Raw genomic sequence first — 27,242 nt, forward strand, 5'->3', positions numbered from 1 at the left:
TTGTACAGATTATTATTTAAGATGCCAGTTTATACCGAATTTTATTTTTCTCATTGAAATATGATCATCAGGTCATATTTGAATATTTTTTTCGTGAAATACATTTTTGTTTACTGTGATTTGCAGTAGCCCTTTATTTCCACACCATTCAGCAATTTTAGCAGTAATTAGCAAATTACACTTGAAGCAATGAATTGCGACTTTCGACTAAATGTAGTGATATCTCGTGTTCATGATTGCAATTTTGTTGCATTCCCCCTCGATGATGTGGGGAACCTCGGTACAAAGGTATAATTTTATTTGAAGCCGTATTGTAATTATTAACGTCTATTTCAAAGGGTGAATAATTTTATCGAGTGTCCATGCTGACCACTTATGCCATCGTCGCGGACCAGAGGTTGAGAAATACTGCTATATTGTATTCGTAGCTATGAACGCCCCACTAATACGTTTCATAACCCCCCCCCCCCACCCCCCGTCATTTCATGGGAAGGGGATATCACCCACTCATGGAGAAACTGGTCAAAAATGCCAACAAAAATAAGAATATAAAAACATAGAACGAATCTGCGGAAAAATTCCTGAATAAAAAAAATGCAGTCGATCCCGCTTATAACATTCCAACTTACAATTTTCTACCGCTTCGTACGACTTATTTTCGTGGTATCAACATTAAGTAATTCTCGTGAAGATTTTTCCTGTTTAAAGCGTTTCTTCACTTACAACGTTTTCTCATGACAATTTTTTGAAAAACGTTATAAGCGGGATCCACTGTAAAAACAAATTCTGAATGATTTGACGACTTGTAAAATGGAGTAAAATTCAAGTTATGAGGGAAATTTCAATAGAAAAAAACAAATATGTGAGATATTGTAGGGGTGAAATGGGATATTGTGTAAAACTGTAATTTTAAAAATTGTGAGTGAAATATAAGTATAATTAAGCATGAAACTTGAAGACGACAGAAATTTCAATGAAAATTATATGTGGAATTGTGACTAAAAAAATTATGAGTATGAAATTATAATACAAATTATATATATATATGCATGTGAAATTTCAATTTAAAAAAAATCACGATTAAAATTTCAATTAAAAAATCACGATTAAAATTTCAATTAAAAAATCACGATTAAAATTTCAATTAAAAAATCACGATTAAAATTTCAATTAAAAATTATGCAAGGGCCGCTGGGTTGCACAACCGTACGACCACAGGAGGCGCCGCTATAAGAGGACGCCAAATCAGAGGTGAGAGAGCGAAAAAATATTTATATTGATCAAGAGAAAAATTAGGGAAAACGATTTCTGTCAGCTCTCTAAGAGGGGCAATAAATCCGAGGTGAAGAGCAGGGCCGTTTTGAGAGCATCTTGGTACTTCCACCCCAATGCAGAGCAGTAACTAGATACCTTTTGAGCCGGGACAAGCTTACATTTCTGTGCCTCCGTGTAATGTGGAAGGAGCAGTTAAAAGGTGGATTCGGCTTCCCCACTAATCTAGCACCCGGGTACCGCACCCGCCTACTTCCCCTCCCCTTTGTTGCGGCCCTTCTCCATCTGGCTAAAAATTTAGGCCTACCTCTTGCCTACGCCTACTATTAAAAAATGTAACATCTAATTTTCATGAGACTTCCTCTGAGGGACCTCACGAACACCCCCCCCCCTCGGGGACGTTCCCGGGTAGGCCCGTGCGTAAGACTGCACTGGTGGATAGGCAAATAATAATAAGGAAAAAGATTTCGTGTCCCCTCCAAAAGGCGCACCATATCCAAGGTGAAAGAGGGAATATTTAAAAAAAAAACAAAAAAGAAGAAAATGATCTCTGTCCACTCTAGGAGGGGCGCCGAAATCGTGAAGAAAGAGCAAAAAAAAGTTTATTGACTCCAAAAAAAATTAGGGGAAATTGTTTCTGTTCGCTTAGGAGGGGCACCAAATTCGAGGTGCAAGGGTGCAATTTTAAAGAACGACGCAAAAAATTTGGGAAATGATTTCTGTCCGCTGTAAGGAGAGGGGGGGGGGGAGACAAAACCGAGGTGGAAGAATGGAAAAAAAATTAAAGAACCACAAAAAATGAAGGAAAACGATTTCTGTCTGTTCTTAGGAAAGGCATCAAATCCGAAGTGAAAAAGTCGAAAAAAATTAGGGAAATGATTTTTTGAGGGGCGAAAAATCCGTGATGAGAGATAGAGCAAAATAAAGAAAATCTTATTATTCAAAGAAAAGTTAGGGAAAATGGATTCACTCCGCTCTAGGAGAAAGTCCACATCTCTCCGAGGTGAGAAGGCGCGAAAAATTTTTTTAAATTACCAAAGAAAGAGAAATTTAAAAAAATTATTTCTATCCTTTCGAGGAGGGGCGCCAAATCCGAGGTGGAAGAGCTAAAAAAAATTAATATCGATCAAAAGGAAGAAAAATTGGGTAAAATGATTTCTATCAGCTCAAGAAGGGTAACAAATCCGAGGTGAACAGCAGCGCCGTATTGACAGCAATCCTGGGACCTCCCCCCCCCCAATCCAGGGACGCAATTAGAACTTTTTGAGCCGGGTCAAGCTCGCATTTCTGCGCCCCCGTGTAATGTAGAAGGAGCAGTTAAAAGGGTGCATCCGACTCCCTCACTAGTCCAGCGCCCGGGCACCAGGCCCACCTACTCCCCCCCCCCTCGCCTAGTTGCGGCCCGGGTCTATCGGGCTAAAAATTCCGCAAAACTTTTGCAAATTTTATTATCTCATTCTCACGAGGCCTCTACATCTGAGATCCTCCGGGGATCGCCTCATAAGACTGCACTGGTTAACAATTAAAATAACAATAATAATAAGGAAAATAATTCCGTCCCCTCTCCAACAGGTGCACCCAGTCCGAGGTGAAAGAGCAAAAAAAGAAAAACGTAAAAAAATAAAAATATATGTAACAAGCAAAAGGGGAGGGAGAGAAAGAGTGGCCAACGCGTTCTTACTTCTTAGAGGGGAAGGTGTGGGACATGGGAAGAAACCAGTTCTAACAATCACAGAAGGCCTTTTAACAAGATACAGCTCATTTGAATTTCCACGGTTCATTTGTAGCCAATAGGAGCAGGCAACACAAGTGAAAAAAGAAGCGATTCACGGCTCATTTTCGACCAATTACAGGAGGCGTTTTAACGGGTAACGGTTCACTTTCATTTCTGCGGCTCACGGCTCTTCACGGTTCATTTGTAGCCAATAGGAGCAGGCAACACAAACGAAAAAAGAAGCGATTCACGGGTCATTTCTGACCAATTACAAGAAGCGTTTCAACGGGAAACGGTTCACTTTCATTTCTGCGGCTCTCGGTTTGTCACGGTTCGTTTGTAGCCAATAGGAGTCGGCAATATGAGCCGTCTGCCGTCACGGTTCTTTTCACAACGTTTTCAAAAGCCTGCTTGTTCTTGGTAGTTTCTTGTATGCGATGGAAGTGTAAGAGCCGCGGTTCTTTTTTCAAGAACCGTGGCTCACTCACTCTTTGAAAAGAGCCGCTCTTCTAGACGGTTCATGAGCGGATCGCCCATCACTACTTAATACACGTATATGAAGGCGTCTTAGGTAGACCTAGAACTCCTTAATACACTCCTTAATACGTATATGAAGGCGTCTTAACCTAGGTTATATAGGAGGTCGTGTGCAGACGCACGTTTTGCTCCCTGCTTACTTACGAGCGGCCTTGATCGCGGTTTTTCCGTTAGTGTTGCCATACATAAATATGAACACATGACACGTAGAAAATGTGTCATTTGGTCAAAGGATCATCCTTGCCTTGACAGAAGCACTGAACAGAAGGAAAAAAAAGTCACATGATCTGAGCCTTTGTAACAAACATCGGTTAAGGCCGTCCGCACATTCAAAATACACAACAACAGAAGAAACACACTGTTACTCCGCTGCGATTGGTAGGTTTGGGTGTATCAATTACATTTTTTTTTGTTTAAATGTGTAAACTTTGGCGTGCAACATGATGATTCCTTGCGTGTGCATTTTGTGCTTTTTCGTTTTCTGTGCGTGATTCTCTCACAGAATAAACAAATTGATAGTGATATTTTTACTATTATAATTATGCTTGTTGGTTTTAGCATTTTTACGCTTGCTTGAGCGTCAATAGCGTCCCATAGCCTCATATCATATTTATTAACGTCATTTGTAATCCATCTTATTTATGTTTTCATTTCTCTTATGTTTCATGATATTTTTCATATTGTTTTCTATGCTGGCGATTTTTTTTTCGGCGCCCGTTATGTGCCTAACGGCCTTGGCGAATTTTTGAAAATAAAAAAAATTAATAAATTTTTCAGTTTTTTTTCATAAGGCTATGATTATGTTGTGTTAGTGAGGCACCCTTCGTTATATTGCGATGTAAAGTTTACGATGTATCATGATGTAAAATTGCCAGTTTTGCCCAGTCATAACACTCATGCAACATGTACTGATTTGTTAGAAAGTCCACAGAAGAATATGTGCGAGGTGCATGTATGGTTAGAAGCAGCGCCCCCCGTCTAAAGGCATGGGCCCACCCGGGCACCTCAAGAGGAAAAGGGGCCTCACAAAAATGAGATCTTGTTCAGATTTTCAAGAATTTGCCTAGTAGGGCCTCAAAAAAATCATTTGGCCCGGGGGCCCATGATGCTCTTAAGACAGCCCTGGTTGGAAGTAGTCATTTTCTCTTATTTCAAGGAGAGATCCATGGACTTTAGTTCTTATTAAATTTTGTATAAATTTTTAATGTCATATAGATTTAACAAAGCAAAATTTATATTATACTCTGTATAAAGACATTGAAAAACCAATTGAATTGGAGTAAACACTTTTGAGGACACTGATGCACAAAAATATTTGTCCCTTAAAGAGGGGTAACTTCTGAAGAAAAAGGGTGTTTTTATTGAGTCGCTGTGCTGCACTTGGAAGTGTGCGACAGGAGTGATCGCACCGGTCCATGCACCTATTGTAATAGAAGTGAAAAAATATATATACATAATCAGAGTTGCCAAATGCTACGGATTTTCCGTAGTTTCTGTGGACACCCACAATAAACTCTGGAGCTATGGGAGGCACTCTCAATACTACAGAAATTGGTTTAAAAATGATCGGGTCTTTGGGTTTCTTTCAGTGCTTTAGTTATTTTTATTATTATTTTTTTACAATTGCATCGATCTTTACCATGACAATGAATTCTTATACGCATGTGAGAGTTAGAGAGAAGACAAACTCTGAGCTAGTCTGTTTTGTCTGTGCGCGGAAAGGCAATCTGTGAAGCTGTGCCTAAACCCAGCCGTTCTATTTAATGCCCAAATGCACAAAAACCCTGGTTTTCCTTCCAAACCGCCCCACACTATGGGCTAAAAACAGGTTTTTGAGTGGATCAGCATGGCGGGCTGGGACCCAGCTTCATTAGTGCATGGTTGAGCTTGTCGGAAAGAATGTTTCTTTGTAGGTGCGTAAGAGCTCTGATACAAAGAAAACAGAGATTGGGGGGGGGGGGTCTAGGGTTGCAAGACGTCCGTATATACAGCCCAGAAGGGCGTATGCAGATTGGGATCGCATTGAATATTCATGAATTATTAAGTGATGAAAAAAAATTGAATTTTTGAGTGATTATTTTTTATTGTACTATGGTTATGTTGCCCTGTAACCCCCTTCCTCTATGGCAAAGATGAACATTTCTCACTACTGACAAGCTTTAAGCCAATGTTGGTGACATGTGTGCATATCAAACATACTTTCAACTCTGGGATTTATCCTCACATTAATTTCAAATTTTTATCAATTCTGAAAAAAAAAATTTCATTCATTCTGGATCTCCATCAATTCCTTAATTACTTCTCTCATTAATTCTGAATTTTTTTCAATTTTGGGAATTTTTCCCTCATTAATTTTGAATTCATCTCAATTCTGAGAGTTTTCTTTCATTAATTGTGAATTTTGTTCAGTTTTGCATTTTTACTCTCTCATTTATTCTAAATTTTATTGAATTCTGTCTTTTTTTCCTCATTAATTCTAAATTTTCATTGGTGAATAAATATTTTTCAGCATTCCTGTATATTCTGTGATAATACATGAATCTTTGGATGCAGATCCCTCCTCCACAAAGATAGAAAATTGAGACTGACCCCAAAATAATTTTCGCTCGAGGCCCTGCATCTGATAAAGGTGGCCACATAAATGTGAGAGGTCTCTCATTTGTAAAAAATCTCTGCAGAGAGAAGGCAGACCTACAACATGATACTTACATAATATGAAAATTCAAGCATTTACCATCTCCACTTCAAAATATAGAAGATGGATTGGATTGTAGCACCAGCAAGAATATGAAACAAGCACAACTCTGATGATATAAATACACACAGAACACACCTTTTGGCATGTACTGATTTGATTCGTAACAAGTTGCACAGAGGAATGTGCGCATGTATGGTTAAATAGTAGTAGTGTTGTTCTTATTGAAGCTTCTTCCAATAAAACTTAATTATTGTCAATAAAATAGGGGGAGGGGGAGTTACCATTGAGAAGGGTTTGTTGTACTTGTGCATTTGTTTTGAGAATTTGTAAAGATATTTCTTTTGAAAGTATAGTTTGTTAAATTTTTTCTTTTTTATATAGATGGCTGCAATCATGGAGAAACGGAAACCGACAAGATCACATGTTTCGTCTAGAATATCCAAAAAATTCAAAAATTCACTAGATAGTGATGAAGAAGATGATGAAAATGAAGCGGAGAAACAAAATGTGTATGATCCAGAGGAATTTGAAGGTAAAATTGAGCATTTACTCATTTCACAAGTCTTTCAAAAAGTCAAGAAATAGGCTTTTCAAGTGATTGCAGTCATCACAGGTCTTTTTTTTTGTTGAAAAGATTTGTACCGAAAGAAATATTCTTTTCGAGTCGTACAGATTCCTGGGATGAAATATGTGGACTCTTAAATCTCCTTTAGTAGGCACTAGTTTTTCCATTTGGTGACCACATCCAGTGTTAGGAAAAAAAAAGCTTAAAATAAGAGACATCATAATAGCCATATGGTTGAGCAGATGCCTGACTTCATTTGAGGAGAAGGTCTATTAGGGACTGCAAGTTAAAAAAACTAGCTTAGACCAAATGAAGAACCTCTAAACACCCAACTCTCTTCTGGGGAAGAAGTATCAACTCGTACTCGCTGCTAAATTATCTGGGTGTGCTCCAAGCACTTATACACTGATCAATAGCCATAAACATATAAAAGCTTATCAAGACATGTCGCCAGATGTACATCTCCATATACTTGGTCAGAACTCAGTAGAACCTTGAATAAAAAAGAAAAACAGATATCTAAGAAAATGGTAATCATTATTTGTGAAGCCTTTGAAACCATTAATAGCACTCCGATGAAATGATTTTGGTGGTCTTGGTCATTATGAATAAACCGAATGTTTAACCGCACAAGACGAACATCTTTAGGAATCTGTGGTCATGTCAAGGATATGTTTGGCATTATTTCTGAATACGTCTGAATGGGTTAACATTGCTTTGTAGTAATTAGTCAATAGGCTAACACTAAAACTACAGTTGAAATCATAAAGTTGCAAAAAAATTCCATTTTCAGTCACTGCTCATTTTTTACAAACTCAGACAGATACGAACAGTTCATGAATTGGAGAGATGATCAAAAATAATGTGCTAGTTTGTAAAATCAAGTGTTGACAGTGTGTGAAATCTGATACATCTGAACCACAAAAAAAAAGTTCGGCTGAGAAAAAAAAAATTCCACATTTCTAAGTGCAATATTCACTGAGGTATTTGGATTCAAAAAACAAAGGAAAGTTGAGGAAAAAACAGGTAAATTCGACTAAAATGGTTTATCTACATTTAATGCTGTTTTTCCCAACTTTCTTTTATTTTTAAATTCAAATATCTCAGTGAACATTGCATTTAGAAATGTGGAATTTGGTTTGTTAGCATCAAGAAAAACAGGACAAAAACTTTGTTATTGGGTTCTTGAGCACAGGGTGTCCGTATAAAAAGTAAAAATTTTTTATTTTAATAACTATACAACCCTTTGTAACATGAATGACATATCTGAGTACTACACGTTATTTTCATACTTTTTCTAATTGGAAGTATGCCTCTTGGGTCAACCGGTTCACCAATTAAATACCATACACCCGGTAACCTGTGAATACTGTGTATTGTTGCCATTGATTACTGAAAATGTGACATTATATCTTTTACTCAAATGAACTTTTCATCCATATCGTGTTGAATGTTTTATAACCCATTGTTCAGACTGTTCTGATGTCGTCACAGGTTCAAAATGTTTTGGTGTTGTATCTTGAATTTTTCTTTTCCACAAATGCAGGTTTTGCTCTATCAATTGAGTGAGTCATACTTTGACTGTTCAGTTCGAAGTTTGATAGTCACTGCCTTGTCATCTCTGGTGATCACTCTGTGTGTGGTCCCATGTAAGGCTGCAATAGAGGAAAATGCACAGTATCTACTCCCAAGAATACATGTGTGTAATCTTTTTCAGAGATGGATGGAAATACATCACTGTTTGACCATGTGCTGATGTAGGCACAGGCTTTAATGTATGCATCTTTTCTTTGAGTTCTGTCACAAAATTCGGAGAATATGTTGCTACTGGCATTCAAAAGTCTTTGATGATATCAGCAGGTAGACGTAATGAAGTACTAATAATGAAGTTCACAAGTTCTGATGCACTAGCTCCAATGTCTGGTTTTATTGCTGTTTCTATACCTAAGAGCGCTGTGGTCATATCAGTCCAGTTTTGGTTCTTGTGAATTTTGATTGCAGATTTCAAATTATGGTGCCATCTCTCAATCAGTCCATTGGATCTTGGGGGGGAAAAGTTATGGAGCGAATTCAATTTGTGCTATGGAAATGATTTTGTTCCTTGAAAAAATTTGATTCAAATTGTCCTTGGTCTGTAATGATAGTAGAAGGACAACCACTTCTGCTAATCCAGCTCGCAAATAGAGTTTTGCATACTGTTTCTGCATTAATATTGGGAATCCAGACAACTTCAGGCCATTGACTGCGTCTGTCTATGATGGTGAGACAATATTGCATTTCTTGTGATTGATTGATTGATGACCACTCATGTCCAGAGCTGTTGTACAAGACAACTTCCTCTCTTCACCTCCTAGGAGGCTGGGTCGTGTCAAAGAGCATCTTCTATTTATTCAACAAATGGAAAAATTATATACATTCTATGGAAACAATCCATCAGAAGACATTGAGGATACATACAATCAAAATTAACTAAGAGAAAAATGAAATAAAAATGAAATATAAACCAGCGAAAATAGATTAAATACATGCTAATTTGCACTAATTAGCTATGCACTATTTATATACATTCTGAGGATAGCTAATCCATCAAAAAACTTTGAGCAAAATTCAATCAAGATTAACATAAAATAAAAATGAAAAAATAATAAAATATATGTACCAAAGAAAATAGGATTAAACACATGCTAATTTACACTGATTGACAATGTACATTTACATCTGGATGCTGAAATTGGAATGTAGAGGGTATCTCCGAGGGAAGAAGGGCTGCCTGGATTGATCTTTCTTTACTCCTGAGTCTCGTTATCATGGGATGCAGGCTAGGAATTTTTGGTCTTGGTTCTGAAGCAGTATATTCGGAGTCATTGGAATCGTCATTCTGGTTAATTGGACGTCTGAATTCTGTTTTGCATGTTTCAAGATGTTTCACAAGTTTTATTATGCGCTTTGCATTCATCGGACTTCTGATGATGCGTCGTTTCCAGAGTGTCAGTTTGTCCTGGTCTGATAATTTAAAATGGAACTCTTTGGTCTTGGGGCACTCTGAGATGAAATGAAAATTGTTTCCCACTTTTTTGCAGAGGCAGAGGCTAATATTTTGAACATTGAATCTTGCCAGATAGGCCGGGAATGGCCCGTGTTCAGTGAAAAAGGTAGTAATGTTTCTGAGCTATGGCAAGTGGTGTATACTGACTTTGGGTAGAATTTCGTGGATCTTGCGCCCTGTACTTCCAGTGTCCCATCTTTCTTACCAGTGACAATGATTCTTGCATTCATTTTCTTTTGTATGCTGATCTAGGGGTTAGTATGGTACAGGGGATTCCTTCCTTGGTGGCCAGCTTTGTGAGGAAGTCAGCTCGCTCATTTCCTTGATCTTTGCTATGGGCTTTGATCCAGGACAGAAATATTTTGCTGTTTTGAATAAGTAGCTTACGAACTTCACGGGCCATTGGATTTGTTGTGAGTGGATCTTCAAGAGCTTTCAAAGAGGCTGTTTGTTTTTATTATGGTATTATCAGGAAATGTTGTTGCTACTTCTACAGTTTTCTTGATGGCCAGCATTTCAGCTTGGAATACTGTATTCCGATCGTTTACTTTGGAGATCCAGTAGTCTCTCTCTTCGTTGTCGCTGAATATGCTGTAAGCTGCTCCCACTCCCTCCGTTGTTTTGGATCCATCCGTGTATATCGATCATTCTTCCACGTGTTTCCAGAATATTCTGGAGAAGTATTTGTACAGGTGCAATATTGTCTGTCGGGTAATCTGTCCATCCCATGATTTTGTTTTCTATGATATCCATTTGTGAGAACTTGTCTTCTGGTTGGATATCTTCATTAAGTCGTAGATTAACGGTTTTAACCTTGTAAGTGAGCTGAAGATCTACTGGAATCTGTCTGCATATAACTTGAAGAGTGTGTGTTATTTGGGGTTGTGTCGTATACCCCCGTGATATACAATAAAAATTGTCGCTATATAGATTGAAGCTTCCGACACATGTTGACTGGGTTTTCTATACCATACTGAGGCTCTGTGGGCTATTGTGACCTGTATATCACAGTTTTGTACAATGTATTTCTAAAGTTGGTGCTCATGCTCCATTGGGAGCTGATGGATCTTCTAAATTGCACAAAGTTGTTTGTGGCTTTTTCTTCAATGTAGCTGAGATGTGATTGCCGGCAAAGACTTCTATCCAAGACGACTGCTAAGTATTTAAAAGATTTTGTCTTCTTGATGGATTTGCCTTGGAGATGAATGGTGGCCTTTGATTATTAAATGCAATCTATATGAAGTTGCATTTAGAAGTTTCGACCTGAAGAGAGTGTTTTGTAAGAAAGGCATTTTTTTACCATGGCCATTGCCTTTCTGGTGTTCTTTGCGATTTGTTTCTCTGTTTTTCCACTTATGGTAATAAGCTTATCATCCGCGTATGCGTGTATGTCAATGTCATTTGTCCAGTCCATTGTGAGGATGTCATTTGCCACCAGATTCTGAAGTAGAGGGCCTCTACATGACTTCTGGGGACATCCCTTAGTTTGAATGGTGGAGACCAGCCCTTTGTCCATGAATAGCAAGATTTTTCTATCTCTTATGTTGTTTAGAACAAGTTCTTGTACGTTGTTTGGTATTGGCGTCTGAGAGAGGATATTTCTTATTGAAGAGTGTTCTATATTATTAAATGTGCCCTTGATGTCCACGTATACCACTACAACATTTTTTTTCTTAGTTTCTGTGGATCTCAATATTGTTAAGTAAGTTGTGAAGTTGTGTTATCAAATTTAATACTTTTTTACCTCTTACGTCATTATTTGAGTAATTCCACAACTTGTGTCTTCCGTTTAGATCTGCTCCCACTAGTATTGCTGTATGTTGGGCTCCATGAAGGATGCTTGTGATCTCTAAAAGAGTTAAATTTATATCTGCGCTGGGGGAAGCACAACCACTGACGAGTATAACATCGCTTTCATTCGTGCAAATTTTTTATGGCTGCTGTATGGGTTTCAATGAAGTATGTTAGCTGCTTTACGTTGTTTTTTGAGAGGAGGATGGCTGTTTTGCATCTCCTGACATCCATCTTGTCCATTTTAAAGGGATTCCGCTTATGGTGTTGTCACGTAAATAAGGTTCTTGGAGTAGTATAATGTCTATTCCCTCCTTGCTGGTGGTTTCAGGAAGTAATACCATTGCTACTTTGGTTTTGTCAGCATTAAATTGCAGAATTTTTAAGTTTGGCAGCAAGTTGCTAGTTTTCACAGCAGAAAAAAGTTAGAGAGGAATTAGGTTTTGGCGATCGGGTTGTAAGGCTGCAATGCATGCAGTTGCATTGAGTTGGAATGGTTACAGGTCGTTCTGGTTCATTTTGTCCTGTTAGTCTGATGAAGGTTGGTTGATAAGTGAAATTTCAATTTGTAATTTCTCTTACTTTCTTGTAGAATTTTGTTTTTCCTGTTGCAATTATGGCAGAAGATCTGTATGCCTACATTGGTGGATTTAATATTAAATACTGACTGGATAACCCTGCGTGTATTCCTTGTGAGAGGGAAGGGATCCTATGGTGTCGATATGCAGGTGAGAGAAACATATATCTGGAGTTGTAAAGGTTCCCAGTTGTGGTGCTGAATTTTGGACCTTTGTCATTATGACAGCTGTTGCTCTAATGGCTTAATATATTTCTGTATGTCGGACTATACACATCAGGCAGATATTAGTTTTTTTGTGTCTAAAGGCCTTGGCTAAGAAAGGTTGTGAAAATGCCAAAAAATTGTTTCACGGTTAGATTTAGGCACATGTAACAAAATTTTCCTATTGCAAATAATTCTCTATCATTAGTGGATAATTTCTTTTGTGTGTCTGATAGTTTTGAGAAAGAAACTATACCTTACCACACTATACCTTTCTTTCACTTTTTGCGCATTTAGCGCATTCTGTGCAATCTTTTTCCTGTACAACATGTAAAGGAAAAGCATTAAGGATTTTTTGAAGGGTGCGTATGGCCTAAATTAATTATTTGCTGAAATTTATCCTTTGTGGCACGTAAACGATCTGGGTCAGATCGTAAGTCATCATGGTTTTGCAAACACCAGCTGACCACAAGTATGATGCACAATGTTATGCTTTATTTCTACATTTGTATGCAGTGGTTTTGCTATCTCAGGAAATTCTTTAAGAAACTAATGATATTGTGTGCAGCCTGTAATCAGCTTGATTTAGTGAATTAAGTTGATGCTGATTGAATTTTTGCTGTTGACGATAAATTGGTGAATGAATCAAAGTTTTTCTTAATTTTAGATCAGGAATGAGACCAAAATTTAAAAAACCTGTGCCTATTATTGGCATGGACACATTTGCTATTTATTAGGATTTTCTTCGTAATCTCAAATCAATTGTGAGAAGAGTTTTTTTTTTATAATAACGTGATCGTCACGTATTCCCAAGAGATCATTATGATCTGTCCAGGGAATTTGTTAGTAGTAAGTGTTAGTAGACATCCATGCCCAAATCGCCATTCAAACCCAGACCTGCAGAGCCAGAAGCTAGCTCCCTAACTACTGGACTGCCTGGCAGTATAAGGTGGCATCGATATACATTAATGTTTGGTTCATTTGCTGTGTGTAAAGTGGAAAACACTGGTTTCATGCGATTGACAGAGTTAGCTGGAATAAGTGAAATGTCTTATCTTGTATCAATAAGAAAATTCATTTCAATCTTTTATCTGTTACAAAAAAGGTAACAAAATTTTGTGGGCAAAGTGAATGCTGCCACTGCACACTTTCCTTTCTGAGTTTTCTGCATTATTGTAAGTACACAATTGCTCACATTTTCGAGCATTTTGGCCGAATTTTCTGTGATAGAAACAAAACTGATTGTTTTCTCAACTGCGGCTTCTACTTCTATACCCAAAATTACACCTTCCTCTGTATCAAAAATTTGGCCTTTGGCTTCAATACAAATTGATAACTTCCTGATGTCGACAATTAAATAAATTTCAGCGGAACTTACCATTTCAGAGGATGCTGAAAGCATGTTACTATCTATTGGTGTAACATTGAACTGGTTTATTTCCATCACACGACCAGCTACTTTAGTTTATTCATTGAAGAGGAGTGGCACAACAGCAGCCAAGATGGTTTGTACATGCAAAGGAAGGTGTTGTACAAACAATGGGTACAGTTCATCTGGAACCTTATGTGATTCCATCAGACGTTTCATCGAGTGGAGCAATTCCGATGAACATCTGTCACTCAATTCTTCAACTACAAGTAATTTCTGATTTCCTGTGTCGAGCTATCACTTGTTCTTTAGATCAGTTTGTTTTCAGATGCTGAAAGGGATTTTCTTCATTTGGGTTTTGAATCACATTGCGAATGAGTCCTACAATTTCTGAATGTGGAGTTGAAACTACGTAATTGTACTTGGTTTAAAAATTTGTGATTTGCTTCAGCACACCAAGTCTGAAAATAGCTTCCACTATATGAAACCAAAGGATTGGATCTTTACTGCTGTAGTTTCCATGATTTTTCCTTTTATGCCGGTTGAGTTCAACTTAGGAGAGGAGAGAGTTCAGGGAAGATTTTTCTTTTTTGGGTAGTATGGGAAACTTCATAAAGAAAATTTTCTTCTTGCGTTTTCAAACACTTGGAGGCCACCATGAATATAGTGAAAGAATTCACCATATTACATGAATGAATTAAAATACTCTATTACTTATTTATTACTATTACGATGCAGTTGAGCGTGAACACATCTGAACAACTCAAAGGCTCTACTCTCTCTGGTTAAGTCTCTGAAAGATCAATCCAGGCAGTCCTTCCTCCCTCGGAGATGCCCTCTACATCCCAATTACAGCATTCAGATGTGAATGTGCATGATCGATCAGTGTAAATTAGCGTGTGCTTAATCTTTTTTCTTTGGTATGTTTTATTATTATTATTATTTTTTTTCATTTTTCTCTTTTGTTAATCATGATTGTATCGTGCTCAATGTTCTCTGATTTATTGTTTCCATAGAATGTATATGGTTGTTCATGGCAAATCTGTGTAAATAAGCTTTTTGTCTTTATTCTTTGGTACATAATTTTATTTCATTTTTCTTTTATGTTAATCTTGATTGAATCGTGCTCAATGTGTATGTGTGTGTGTGTTTTTTTTTTTGGATTGTTTCCACAGAATGTATATAATAGTGCATAACTAATTAGTGCAAATTAGTGTGTATTTAATCTTTTTCGATGGTTTTATATTTTATTTTATTTTTCTCTTAGTTAATCTTGATTTGTATGTATCCTCATTGTCTTCTGATGGATTGTTTCCATAGAATGTATATAATTTTTTCATTTGTTGAACAAATAGAAGATGCTCGCCGACACGACCCAGCCTCCTAGGAGGTAAAGAGAGGAAGTTGTCTTGCACAACAGCTCTGGGCGTGAGCGGTCATCAGTCAATCAATCTGGTTAAGTGATACATATATATACATATATTAATATATATTCACAGTATTCAATAACAATTATGGATAACTAACACCATCTGGTGGTTATTTAGTTGATTAAGTAATATCACTACAATCCACTAGACTATTGTTTTATTCTGTTCAAGACAGGTTTCTGTCTCATAAAGTGTCTGTCCTAGATGGTTTTAAAAACAGAAAAACTGTCATGTGTTTGAAAAAAATTAGTATATCAGTTTTCGGTATAAGTGTATCTGACCAAGGTCCCTATAAAGAGGAGAAAACTTATATGTGTGTCGTATTGGTGTTCATTATCAGGAAATCGATCATTTGGAATCCTTTTTCTTATGTGAATTTTAAAACATTTTGAAGTGAAAAGCATGGTATTCTCACATTTGTGTGAAAGCAAAATCTCTCTTTTTGTTCAGTAGGTTTTTATTTTTTTGCACCCGTAGGTCAAGAAGAATCCACCATTGATCATGATGGGGAGGTACAGATCACTCCATTCAATATGAAAGATGAGCTTGAAGAAGGCCATTTTGATAAAGATGGGACTTTCATATTCGACCAAAGTAAAAATGAAATCAAGGATCAGTGGTTGGATGACATCGACTGGGTGAAAGTATGCATACGCTATATATTATTCAAATTATGTCACATTTGTTATTACATGTTAAATTAGTTTGAATGAAAGGTCAGAATCAACAGGTGCATCTGCCATTGTTTGATAAGTTGTATTGATGCTTGTATTTTCCCGTCTGTTGTACTAGAAATTCTCTCGGCAGAGAACAGGCAGACGTTCAACATGATACTTACCCAAAATGAAAATTCAAGCATTTGCCTTCAAAAGACGGGGGAGAGATGGCAGCACCAGCTAGAATATGAAACAAACTCATCACTGACAATATAAATGCATTAGGGACCACACATATGCTCAGTATATATCAATTTTTGATTTAAGAAAAAACCTGGAAGTTTTTGAAAATTTGACTAAAAAACCTGGAAAAGTCAGGGAAATTTTTTTACAAAAATGAGTATGAACCTTGACTGGGGCATTTTTATCTCGCACTCTCTTTGTACCATTTTTTTTTTCTGAATTAAACAATTTTTTGTTACTTTTCCATGTGTATGTGTGTGTGTGTGTTTTTCCTATGAAGCATACATAATTTTTTCAAATCAATTATTAAATATTGAGAAGTTTTACGACTCGATTTACGTAGAACTTCCGATGGTGTCATTTCGACACCAACGTGTCTGGAATGTGTTATGTTTTCATGCATTTGTTCCTTTCTTTGCATGATGTTTGGTCAACATTGTTTTGTTGAAACGTGTTTGTTATATCCATCACCCTCTAAGTAGTTTTGTCCTAGAAGAACTCTTTTATTTTATTGGCTGTTCTGACATGGTATTTCTTTGCTTCCCTCTTTGCATTTATCACAAATTAGGATCATTTGTGTAATGCTGCTTGAGCAATAATGTTTCACAAAAAGGGTTGCGGCTTCAAAGAGATTGCACATATGCTGAGAGATTTACCTGAAAATGAATCTGATGGTAGGGCAATTATCTATCTCGGATATAGATTCTGTTAATGAAGAATTTTTCCAATGAATCTGACGAAAGTGATATTGATAATGTCCCGTGATGAAACAGAGTGGAGAGAAGTTGAGGATTTTAATTCCTGTGGTAGATTTCCTGTAAGAAATATTTTTCAAAGAAAAAAGCTTACCAAGGGAACAAAACGAAAAAAATGTACTTACATTGAGTACTCTGCACCAGGATTGTTTGGTTTAAACCACATTGGTTTTAACCAAATGGTTTTTTTCAAAAAATCAAATGAAAGTGACCTAAATATTATTTTTTCCATGAAAAATATCATATTGGTTTATTATTAGCCAAAATTTTTCATTTTTACCATATTTTATATTCTCAGGGTACATTCTGATGGTATATCTTTAAATGACATAAAATTTTATAAGTGGTTTTTTTTCAAAAAGTCTCATAGAAGTGGTCAGAAAAAAAAAATATATATATTTACATTTTTCATATGAAGTTTCTTAGTTATTTAAAGTTAAGCCAAAATTTCTCATTCTTACAACATTTTCTAACCTTTTGCTAAATTCTGATGCTCTATCTTTAGCAAATTCATGAATAAGGATTGCATCACACATCTAAATGTAATGGTGTATTATCTCTCAGGTTTTTTTTCCCATAAGAAGTAGCACATCTTCTGTATAGCTCTCAGACTTTTTTAATATTCAATAGTTGTTTTTTTTATACTTTCACCGTTAAGCCCAGTTAATCAAAGTTCTACTGTATAGTAGTAACAAATTTATAAAAAATAATCAGTTATATACAAAGTGATTATAATTAAAGTTTTGATTCCAAAACTATAGAATAAATACAACTACTGGTCAGAATGACTTGAAAATTTGCATGGATATTCCTGGAGCAATGGAAATTTGTCAAATAAAAAAATGCAAGTAGTGCAAAATGTGCAAGTAGATGATGCTGTACTTGGCCAGCAGTATAATCTACACTGCTCAAAACAAGTAGGGGAGCAAGCAAAACAGTGAAGAAAACCGTGCGAGACAGCCACGTATTGGCATACAATGGATAGTACACGCGTATCAATGTGCAATACAGAAAAAAGATGTAAAACAATTTGGAATTAAGCTTTAATTCTTTGAAAATATGGAAAAAACATAAAAAGATGATTTAGGGCAACAATTTGGTTACATGTAAACGATAAAAAAAAGTACTGTTTAGACATGATGCATGAGTTTTAATAGGGCGTGTGGTCTCCTCGAACAGCTAAGACTGCTGCACACCTGTTTGCCATGGATGCGATGAGGTTATCGATCAGACTTTGGGGAATACTGTTCCACTCCTCAAGAAGTGCAATCTGCAAGTCTCGGACAGTAACAGGCGGCCTTGGTCGCGTAGCAATGCGTCGTCCGAGGCAGGATTCAGGTCAGGAGAGCACGCTGGCCATTCCATACGCTGTATTGTTTCAGCTTCAAGCATGTTCTCCACCAGACGAGCTCTATGCGTACGGGCATTATCATCCTGGAAAACAAAGGAATCTCCAATGGCTCCAGCGTAAGGGATGACATGAGGTCACAGTATCTCGTCTGCATACCTTCGGGCCGTCAAAGTGCCATTTCGAATGATATGCAGGTCCGTACGTCCGCCTATGCTGATTCCACCCCATACCATCCAACCAGCTCGTCTGTATTGTGACCTTTCACGAACGAATGCGGGGTTATTTCCAGTGCCCCTGTCCCTCCATACCAGAACACGTCGGGTGTCACACTCCAGACTGAATCGGGACTCGTCTGTAAACAGCGCTTGGCTCCAATCATGTTGCTCCCAATCTCGATGTTCAGCAGCTCATCTTCTTCGGGCTGCATGGTGGCGTGGGGTCAACGGAATGCAGATCATTGGCCTACGTGCATAGAGCCCCTCATGAAGCCGATTACGTACTGTTTGGCTGGACACCCTTCGTCCTGTTGCCAAGAGCAACAGTCTTTGCAGTTGCGTAGCATTCTATTTTCTGTTTAGACGGGCTGTTAACCGTACATACCGGTCATCAGTTGCTGTAGTGGCGCGTGGCCGACCTTGCCCTGGTCGACATCTAACATTTCCTGTTTCTTGGAATGGATTCCACAGCCTTGCAACAACACTTCTGGTGACTCCAACAGCATCCGCGACACTATGCTGTGTTTGCCCGGATTCCAGTCTGCCTATAACACGCCATGCCATGGATTCCGGTAAATCACGTTGTTGAGACATCCTCAAGTCACCTTGTCTCAAAAAAAAAAATACTGCGTAATCGAATTTCACAGTTACGGCAATAAAACAGACATTTCTGCAACATCCCGATTTCTGCCCTTATCTCCTTTTTCTGGTTTTTGATGTCATGAACTTTGATTTGTGTATGAAGTTTTCTTCTTCCGTTTCCTGCTAGGCTTTAAATTATGGATGATTCATTTTATGTTACTTATCGGTATACATCTTTGCGTAATTTTGTTAAAACCATGTGTAAAAACCATTTTGAGCAGTGTATTTTGTGCAATCACATCATTTCAGCACTTCCACAGCATTTGTGTGAATAGAACAACTTGTATCAAGATGCACATTGCAATACCAGCAAAGCAGCTGCTGAAGATCCATTCTGACAACGACAGGATGCATCTTAACCCTTGCGACTTCTGGCTGTGGGGGGGGGGCACCTCAAAATATTGCGATGCCATTAGTGAATTGCAATCTCCAGCGCATCGCTTATATGTTAGAAGTTCCTCAGGAATATTAACATGTGGGCGCGTTTGGTTTAATAAAGGTGAATTGCAAGCACATCCACATCATGACCATGGCATACTCTGATCTGTTGTTGAATAAGAATTTTTGTGCTTTCACCTCATAGCCAACTCGAACACGGTGGACAACATATTTAACATTTCTTGAGTAAGTTATAGTTATTTGTTCAATTACTTCACTTTTTGTGATGTTTCTATGAATTATGAAATCGTGTAATGCTATAATTATCATTTTGCCATGACTGGCTATCATTTCTATTCTGCAAGCAAATTTCCCACATGTTGGATGATGTCATTAATTTTACATTTTTAAGTATTTTTTCCCCTTTACCAAATAAAATTGCATTTTTTCAGGAATATTCATGTCAGTTTTCAAGTCATTTTGGCAATCGTTCAACCTTAGTTATAATCACCGTGTATATCGTAAATCATTGCTAATTATCTGCATTATTTATGCTTCATTAAATAAATTATATTCTCCTAATTTTTATTATAGTTTTTGCAAAATAGCTTCCTAATTAAGCATACTGAAAGTAACTGGAGAAAAAACATCTTTATATGATTGGTAATAACATTAAAAGAATTTTTTCAAACATGAAGTAATCCATTGAGTTAAGCAAAAAATAATTAAATTTCAAAAGTTGGTTTTTGTTAAAATGTAAGAAATATTTATTGATTAATTAAATATGAGAATAGTATTAATTACATAAACAAACATTTTAGTTTAATTATTAGAAGTTTGAATGATTTTTCAGAGATTTTATTGTTTTTAATGTTAATACTATTTAAAACAAAAAAAAACGGTTTAAATAAAAAAAAAAAAACCCTGGTTTTTTGGTTTTTTTACCAACCCTGCTCTGCACAACAATTTTTTTTGACCCCTGAAACCATCCAGTTTTACAACAAAACTAAATGTGTTGTGGAAATTTTTGATCAAATAGCACAAAAATATTCAGTCAAAGCTGGTTCCAAACGATGGTGTGTACATAATTTTTTTAAATATTTTAGACATTGCCGCCGTAATTTCTTGGATTATACACAAATATGTATCTTGACAACGAATTTTAAGGAAACATTACTTGCAGAATCTGGCAAATGAAGTGCGCTCAAGTTACATTGAACTGAAAAAAAAAAACCAGTGAAGTTGAAATTTCTTAGCATAAACTAACATCGGAGCCTTTCCCAAAACACATAAAATGTGAAGTGAAAAGAATACAAAGGAAATGTGACCAATAAAGATGTAATTCTTGTAAATAGGTAGTTTGTATAAAATGTAGCAGTAAGATTGTCTATTATTCTATAGATTGCTAATAGATATGAATATAACAAAATTCTTTGTCAGTGTCATGAAATATTTCTAACACTGTAATAAAAGTAAAGACTATTTGATTCTTAATAGTTTTCATGCTTTTCCTCCCATCCATTCAAATAATCTATCTTTATTATAATTTAAAAATTTTTAAAGTACTTTTTTTTCAAAGAAAAGATTCACTTTTTTCTCACAATTCTGTATATGCAGATCATCTATTGATGATTATTTTATTTCATTTCATAAATGAATTTATTTTTGAAAAAGTGCATTTAAGTACTAGAATTAGTGTGATTTCAACTTAAAATTTATGTCATTTATATCCTGAGTCAAAATGACACCAGCAGCTGTTCTAGGGTGACAGAAATGTTGGCTGTTCTAGTGTGAAGTCACTCCACCTAAGCTGCCGTAATTTCTTTATAATGTGAGTGACGACTTACTGAGGCTTTGCTGTATTTTAAGGTCATGTCACTCGATCATTTTGTATTTTTTGTCACAGGTAAAACCAGTTGATATTTCTAAGCTCAGAAAACACTCCTCTGACAGCGAAGACCTACCAGAATTGGATGTTACTAGTCATTATAAAAAAATGCTAGAGCTTATGAAACCAAATGAAACAGTTCAGGCAGCAATACGTAGACTAGGTGGCTCTAAGAAGAATTCGTCCAGAAAAGCTAAAATGCCTGCTGAATTGAAAAAAGAGGAGGGTGAGGCTAGTTGTGATGAAAAAGATATGTTGGAGAAAATGCATTTATTGACTGGTTATGCGAGTGACATCATACAAAATGGTGATATGGACATATATCAACAGACATTTGAAAGGTTAGCTCATCTTGTCAAAATTTCTGAAACCAAATCAAATATCTATAGTGAAGGAGGAGGTGGTGATATGTTTGGGGACACATTTGAAGAAAAAATTCAAGAAAAGGGGAGTGCACCTGATAATCCTGACAATGTTACTGGTGAGTAGATTTATAAAGTGTTGATTTAAACATAGGTATTTGTGTGTGTGTGTGTGTGTAGTGATCACATGGATGAGAATAATGCTGCTACTGATGTTATGATATGATTTTGGAGGGGGAAGAAGAAAACACATATTTTGTTGAATCATTATACATTATTGTCTTATAAGTAAATTGCAGTGCTAAAATTCACATACAACACTAGATATACACTCAGACTGTTAAATTAAATACACATGCACATTTCTGACATAACTCATTTGATTGTAAATTGCCTATGGCGAATGAACGGAGTTGCTTTCTGTTTGAAAGAGGCGCCTTGCTCTTAGGGGCCATTCAAGTATTACGTAAGCAGATTTTCAGCCATTTTTGACCCCCCCCCCCCCTGTCAGCAAAATTTCGTCAGCAGCTTAGAATATTTCATATCTTCAAAAAGGAGAGGTTGATGATGTAAGCAACCTTCAAACCCCCCCTCCCCCCTTGTCATCAAAAGTCATTGAATCCGAAACCCCCTCCCCGATGCTGACATAATACTTTAATGACCCCTTGGTATAATTTCCTCTCCGAATTAATGCTGTTTTGTGAAACTGTCAGATTGTTGGACAACGTATTCCATACAAATCTGTTTGGCAATTTTGCACATTAGCATGCATAATCCCAAGGAATTCAATCTTTCAATCATGTATATATCATATTGTATATTATCATGTATATATTTTACTACGCAAGGAGAGGAGGTCTTGTCCCTCAAATGGATTTAGTGTCATTTTGCAGTAAAAAGTGTAACTCTCCCTTCAGAATGAAAAAAATGATGAGAAAACTACCCCCTCTCCCATCTTCCTAAGAAAATCCTGCCTACGTCCATATAATAATTTGTTAGGTAGATCCTGCTTAATGAATAATCCTTTGGACCATGCAATGTATGAGAATTAGGCTGGAAATGTTTCTATGGTCAAAAGCTTGTTTTTATAAACCTGTACACACTTCAAAAATTTAAAGTATCACACTTCGTAAAATATTACGCTTTGTAAAATTTGACAAAATTTTTCATGAATGAGAAAGACATTTAAAAGAATAGCATATTGTTTGGTATCACAAGATTAGTTCATAAAAACGGGCTGTTCATGAATTGGAGGTTTGTAAAATCGAGCATTGATTATATATCTGTACTAGCTATAATACTTGGTGCTGCCCAGGTTTTCTTCAATGAGGTTGTTTGGATCACGTAATATCTCCCTCTTTCTTTGAGAGACATGCAAACCGTATCTAAGTTAACCAATATGGCGACTTCCTGCGCGAATCATGAAATAAAGAAATCTAGATTTAAAGAAACATAGAAATGAATATTTTTTTCCTTTTTTAAGGGGCGCTAAGTAATTTGATCCCCCCTCCCCCCTTGAACTTCAAGGTATCCATCTGCCTGTTTCTGCTTCCAAAAATGCTTAGTTAAAGCTGTAGAATTTCTTCGATGTACTTTACGGGCCCAAAATTAATTTTAAAACAACTGCATAAACTATATCCATTTATGCAGTTGCATATTAAAAGACAATACGAAGAACTTAATTTTCATATTTGAGAAGATATAAATCATGGATATCCAACTCAAAAGTAGGTCTGGCTAATTACTTCATATTTAATCTCTTGGGCTTCGTACATTTCTAAGCGAACTCAATGTTTAAAAAATTGAGAATTCAATACAATTTTTTAAAATTATTGATGTGACAGAAAACCCCACCAAATTTCAATATTTCTACAGTAAAATCAGCAATTTTAACACTGATTTCTATGAGGATCACCCTTTTCCTGACCCTCAAAGTGATGCTGATGATGACGTCTATTCAAAAACCCTCATTACTGAGAGTATTGATAATGTGGCAAACCATTATAAAGGCATAAACTATTATACATATACTAACAGGATTAAAGAAGTGACAAACCATTGTAAAGGCAGTACGGTAACCAAAGTAAACGTTCGGAAAGTGATTGTTGAGGCCCAAAAACCATTGTTGCCCGACAGTTTTTTGCCCAATTTAAAATTGTAGATTTGTATAGAGAAAATACATACACGCACGCACACACACACACCCCTACATCTGTGTGTGTGCGTGTGCATATGCAAGGAAGGGAGAGGAGAGAATTAAAGGCTCATGCCCCTTTGTTAAACTAACCAGAAATTTAATTTTTTTAAAACTATCTTAATAAAAAAATTAAAAAATCAAAAGGAACTACCTTTTATAGCTTGCTATTTTAATCAATTTCTGTTAACTTAAATTTTTTTTCCTTTGATTTCTTAAAGAAAATAATGTGGGAATGAATTGTTGAGCACTTCGAACTGGCTTACATAAAAATTACATATTGTATTGTTTTGTGATTTTGAAATGTTATGCTTTTATTACAAATTGAATACTTGTCAGAAAGTTTCATTAAAGATGGTTCTTGGTAATTGATGTGGCATTTACCTCTCTGTACTCATTTAGAAGAAAGAGGAGCGGATGGCACAGTGATGTGGGAATTCAAATGGGAGGATAAAGATGATTCGCCTACGTATGGTCCTCACAGTACGAATGAAATGTTGCAGTGGGTACAGGATGGTTATTTCAATGATGGAGTTTTTGTGAGAAAAATTGGCAATCCAGATTCGCAGTTTTACAATAGTAAAAGAATAGATTTTGAGCTATATCTTTGATTTTAATAAAACAGAAAACTCCATATGTGTCTTGTATTTATCAGAATCACAATATTCATGAAGAAAAAAATCAAGTTGAAAAATTAAGTTGATTTTTTTGAGCCCCATTCATCCTCCAATCTGGAGACTACCTAATTCTTAAGAGAATGTGCCATAGACATAGAATAGTTATCTGTAGTCTGTGGCATAGGCACCGGGACCTATTGACTGAGACCATTTGAGCCAATAATTAATGGATAAACAATGGAATGCACCTTCCCTCTACTGCGTACATGCTCGAGTCCCATATATACAGAACGACCAGAGACTTTCAGATCCCCCCCTAAAATGTTTTTTTCATGTTGGTGCCTTTGGTCTGTGGAATCTATGTAAGTGGAGAAGGGTATAGTTATCCTCTGTAGCATTCTGTATCAGCCTGATGAAAGGCGATAACATGAAAATAGATTTTGCATCTCTGACTTGAAAGGAGAAATTTCAATACGGTGTAGCTGATTTAGTTGTATTCATTAGAATTATTGCTATTTAAATCAGTGTTTTTCTCAACCTGCCAGTATTTGTGACCTGACTTTACATAATTTTTATCGTGCCCTCTTTCAGATTTCAATGATTAATCATTTTTTTAGACATTTTTAAATAATTTGATTTCAATTGTCAAACCCTGACAAAAAGATTGCCATAGTTCAGGGGTGGAAAATCTGCTACAATTTTGACAATTTCCCCTTGTTTACTATATTTTGCTATAAAAACGCTGAAATTCTTCAATTCTGCACCAAAAACAAAATTTTCCCTTAAGAAACTTTGAAATTGCATCACAATAAAAGCTGACTTTTCGATGATGTCATTTGTCCTCCCCTGCAATCTTATTTCTTAAAGCCGTAAGTGGAATTAGCTGGAGTCCCCCTTCCCAGAAATCGGCGCCTAGACTTCCGACAACGTATAAAATGGGGTCAAACTACGAAAATTGCAGCTCATCCACAGGACAACAACGAAAAAACAAAAACCCTTCAATCGCTGTTTTCAGCTATTTTTTTTTCCAAAAAAAAAAAAAATTTACTCTGATTTATTTTCACAAAAAAATCAATCTGAGTACATCTGTTTTCACTCCTTATTTTTCACTGATTTGTGATTGCTCCACTTACAGTGAAACCTGTATAAAACAGAACATCAAGGGATTGAAATTTTTTTCTGTTACAGACAAGTTTCTGTTTCATAAAGGTGCACATGAAAACATATTCAGTATTATTTTTCTATAATTATGCAAAACTTAAATTTTGAGAATATCCTCCAAAATACTATAGACCAACGAGTATTAAACAGTGACATGTATATTATTACTGTATTTTGAATTTTTTATGTTTCAAGTTACTACACATTTGAAATTTCATACTTAATGTGCAAATAGTTAAAATTCATTATAAAATGCTCTCCTGAATAGCAATAGAATGAACACTTAGAAATGACGCATATCTTTTCAAAATAGTGCTGGGAGATCAACAACCTTTGTGAAAGAAATATACATTTCTGGCCATATTTACATATCTATACATGAATTATTTTTTGAAATAATCAAGTACAGTTTTCTGTACCAGCGACATTCTTACAATACTGTTTTCTGCAAACATTCGAGCACTGTTTATCATGCTCAAAAGCTCCATGTCATTTTTATGAGCTGCAAAGTCCTGTAAATTCATAAGGCACTGAACTGTACTTGTGTACAAGTTTATCTTGAGATTTTTTTCTGCAACTCTGGTGGATTATTATTCTTCACCACTGCTGCTTTCATCGGTAAGCTGTTCCAGCATTTATACAGTTTTCATACTGTGCGACCGTTGCTAGTTCATCATCCTACTTTTGCTGCATCTAATGCATCTTGTAGATTATCAATTTCATGACTAATTTATTTATTTATTTATTTAAATACAAACTGCAGGCAAAAGCCCAGTTACAGTTTGCATATATGAATACAAGAAAAACATATATATACAAAATTCAAAGTTTAAAAATATACATCATCAGTATTACTGCATCTCAGAAATCGGTACAATGGAGAATTTTTCAAAACACCAGAACGATATGGAGGAACATAAAAAAGATTACGACATCTAAGATTGATTCGTGGGCAATAAAAAGTAATAAGGTTTAGAATATCAGGTGCATCAATATCAGAGTGAATAAGTTTTACAAAAAACCTAGTAAGGGCCCTGAGACGGCGAGTTTCAAGGGAATCATAACAGAATGATGAGCGAAGTATTTCGTTTGATAAGTAGTGATTATATGACTGATGTTTCTTAAAATATACATAGCGTAAAAACCTGTTTTGAACAGGTTCAATTTTAACTATAGTAAATAAGCAATGTGGATTCCAAATTATGCTACAGTATTCCAAAACAGATCGAACATAGGAATTGAAAAGTAACAAAATAGTTTCAACATTGTGAAAAAGCTTACTATTACGAATTATAAAACCAAGACTTCTGGATGCTTTAGACACTACATAATTAATATGTTGGTTAAACGAAAAAGAACTGTGAAATATAACACCTAAATCCTTCACACAATCAACCCTTAGAAGTAATTGACCATCAATACTGTAATCGTATATAAGTGGAGAATGCCTCCTACTATAGGTAATACATTTACACTTATCAATGTTTAAATACAACTTATTATTTACACACCGTAAATTCAGTTTGTTAATAGATTCTTGTAATTTAGCAGTATCATCAGCATTATTAATAACATGA

At 36.0% G+C, this 27,242-nt stretch overlaps 1 protein-coding gene across 2 annotated transcripts; it reads left to right on the top strand.

Moving 5' to 3' along the window:
* The first annotated feature begins 3,536 nt into the window (after positions 1-3,536).
* Positions 3,537-24,521, top strand: holn1 (CD2 antigen cytoplasmic tail-binding protein 2 homolog holn1). Of its 2 annotated transcripts, none has more exons than XM_089253017.1 (5): positions 3,537-3,901; positions 6,603-6,753; positions 15,681-15,847; positions 21,350-21,812; positions 24,290-24,521. In XM_089253017.1, the coding sequence occupies exons 2-5, from the start codon at positions 6,603-6,605 to the stop codon at positions 24,496-24,498; spliced, it is 990 nt and encodes a 329-aa protein (XP_089109143.1). In that variant the 5' UTR covers positions 3,537-3,901; the 3' UTR covers positions 24,499-24,521. The 2 variants fall into 2 exon arrangements, with proteins under 2 accessions (XP_089109143.1, XP_089109144.1); XM_089253018.1 differs by having other exon boundaries at positions 3,895-4,006.
* The last annotated feature ends 2,721 nt before the right edge of the window (positions 24,522-27,242 follow it).

This window comes from Pholcus phalangioides, unplaced genomic scaffold (assembly GCF_987345545.1).
Source record: "Pholcus phalangioides strain wild (caught in Gottingen) unplaced genomic scaffold, Ppha-v1.0 ptg000031l_1, whole genome shotgun sequence".
NCBI classification, from domain to species: Eukaryota; Metazoa; Arthropoda; class Arachnida; order Araneae; family Pholcidae; genus Pholcus; species Pholcus phalangioides.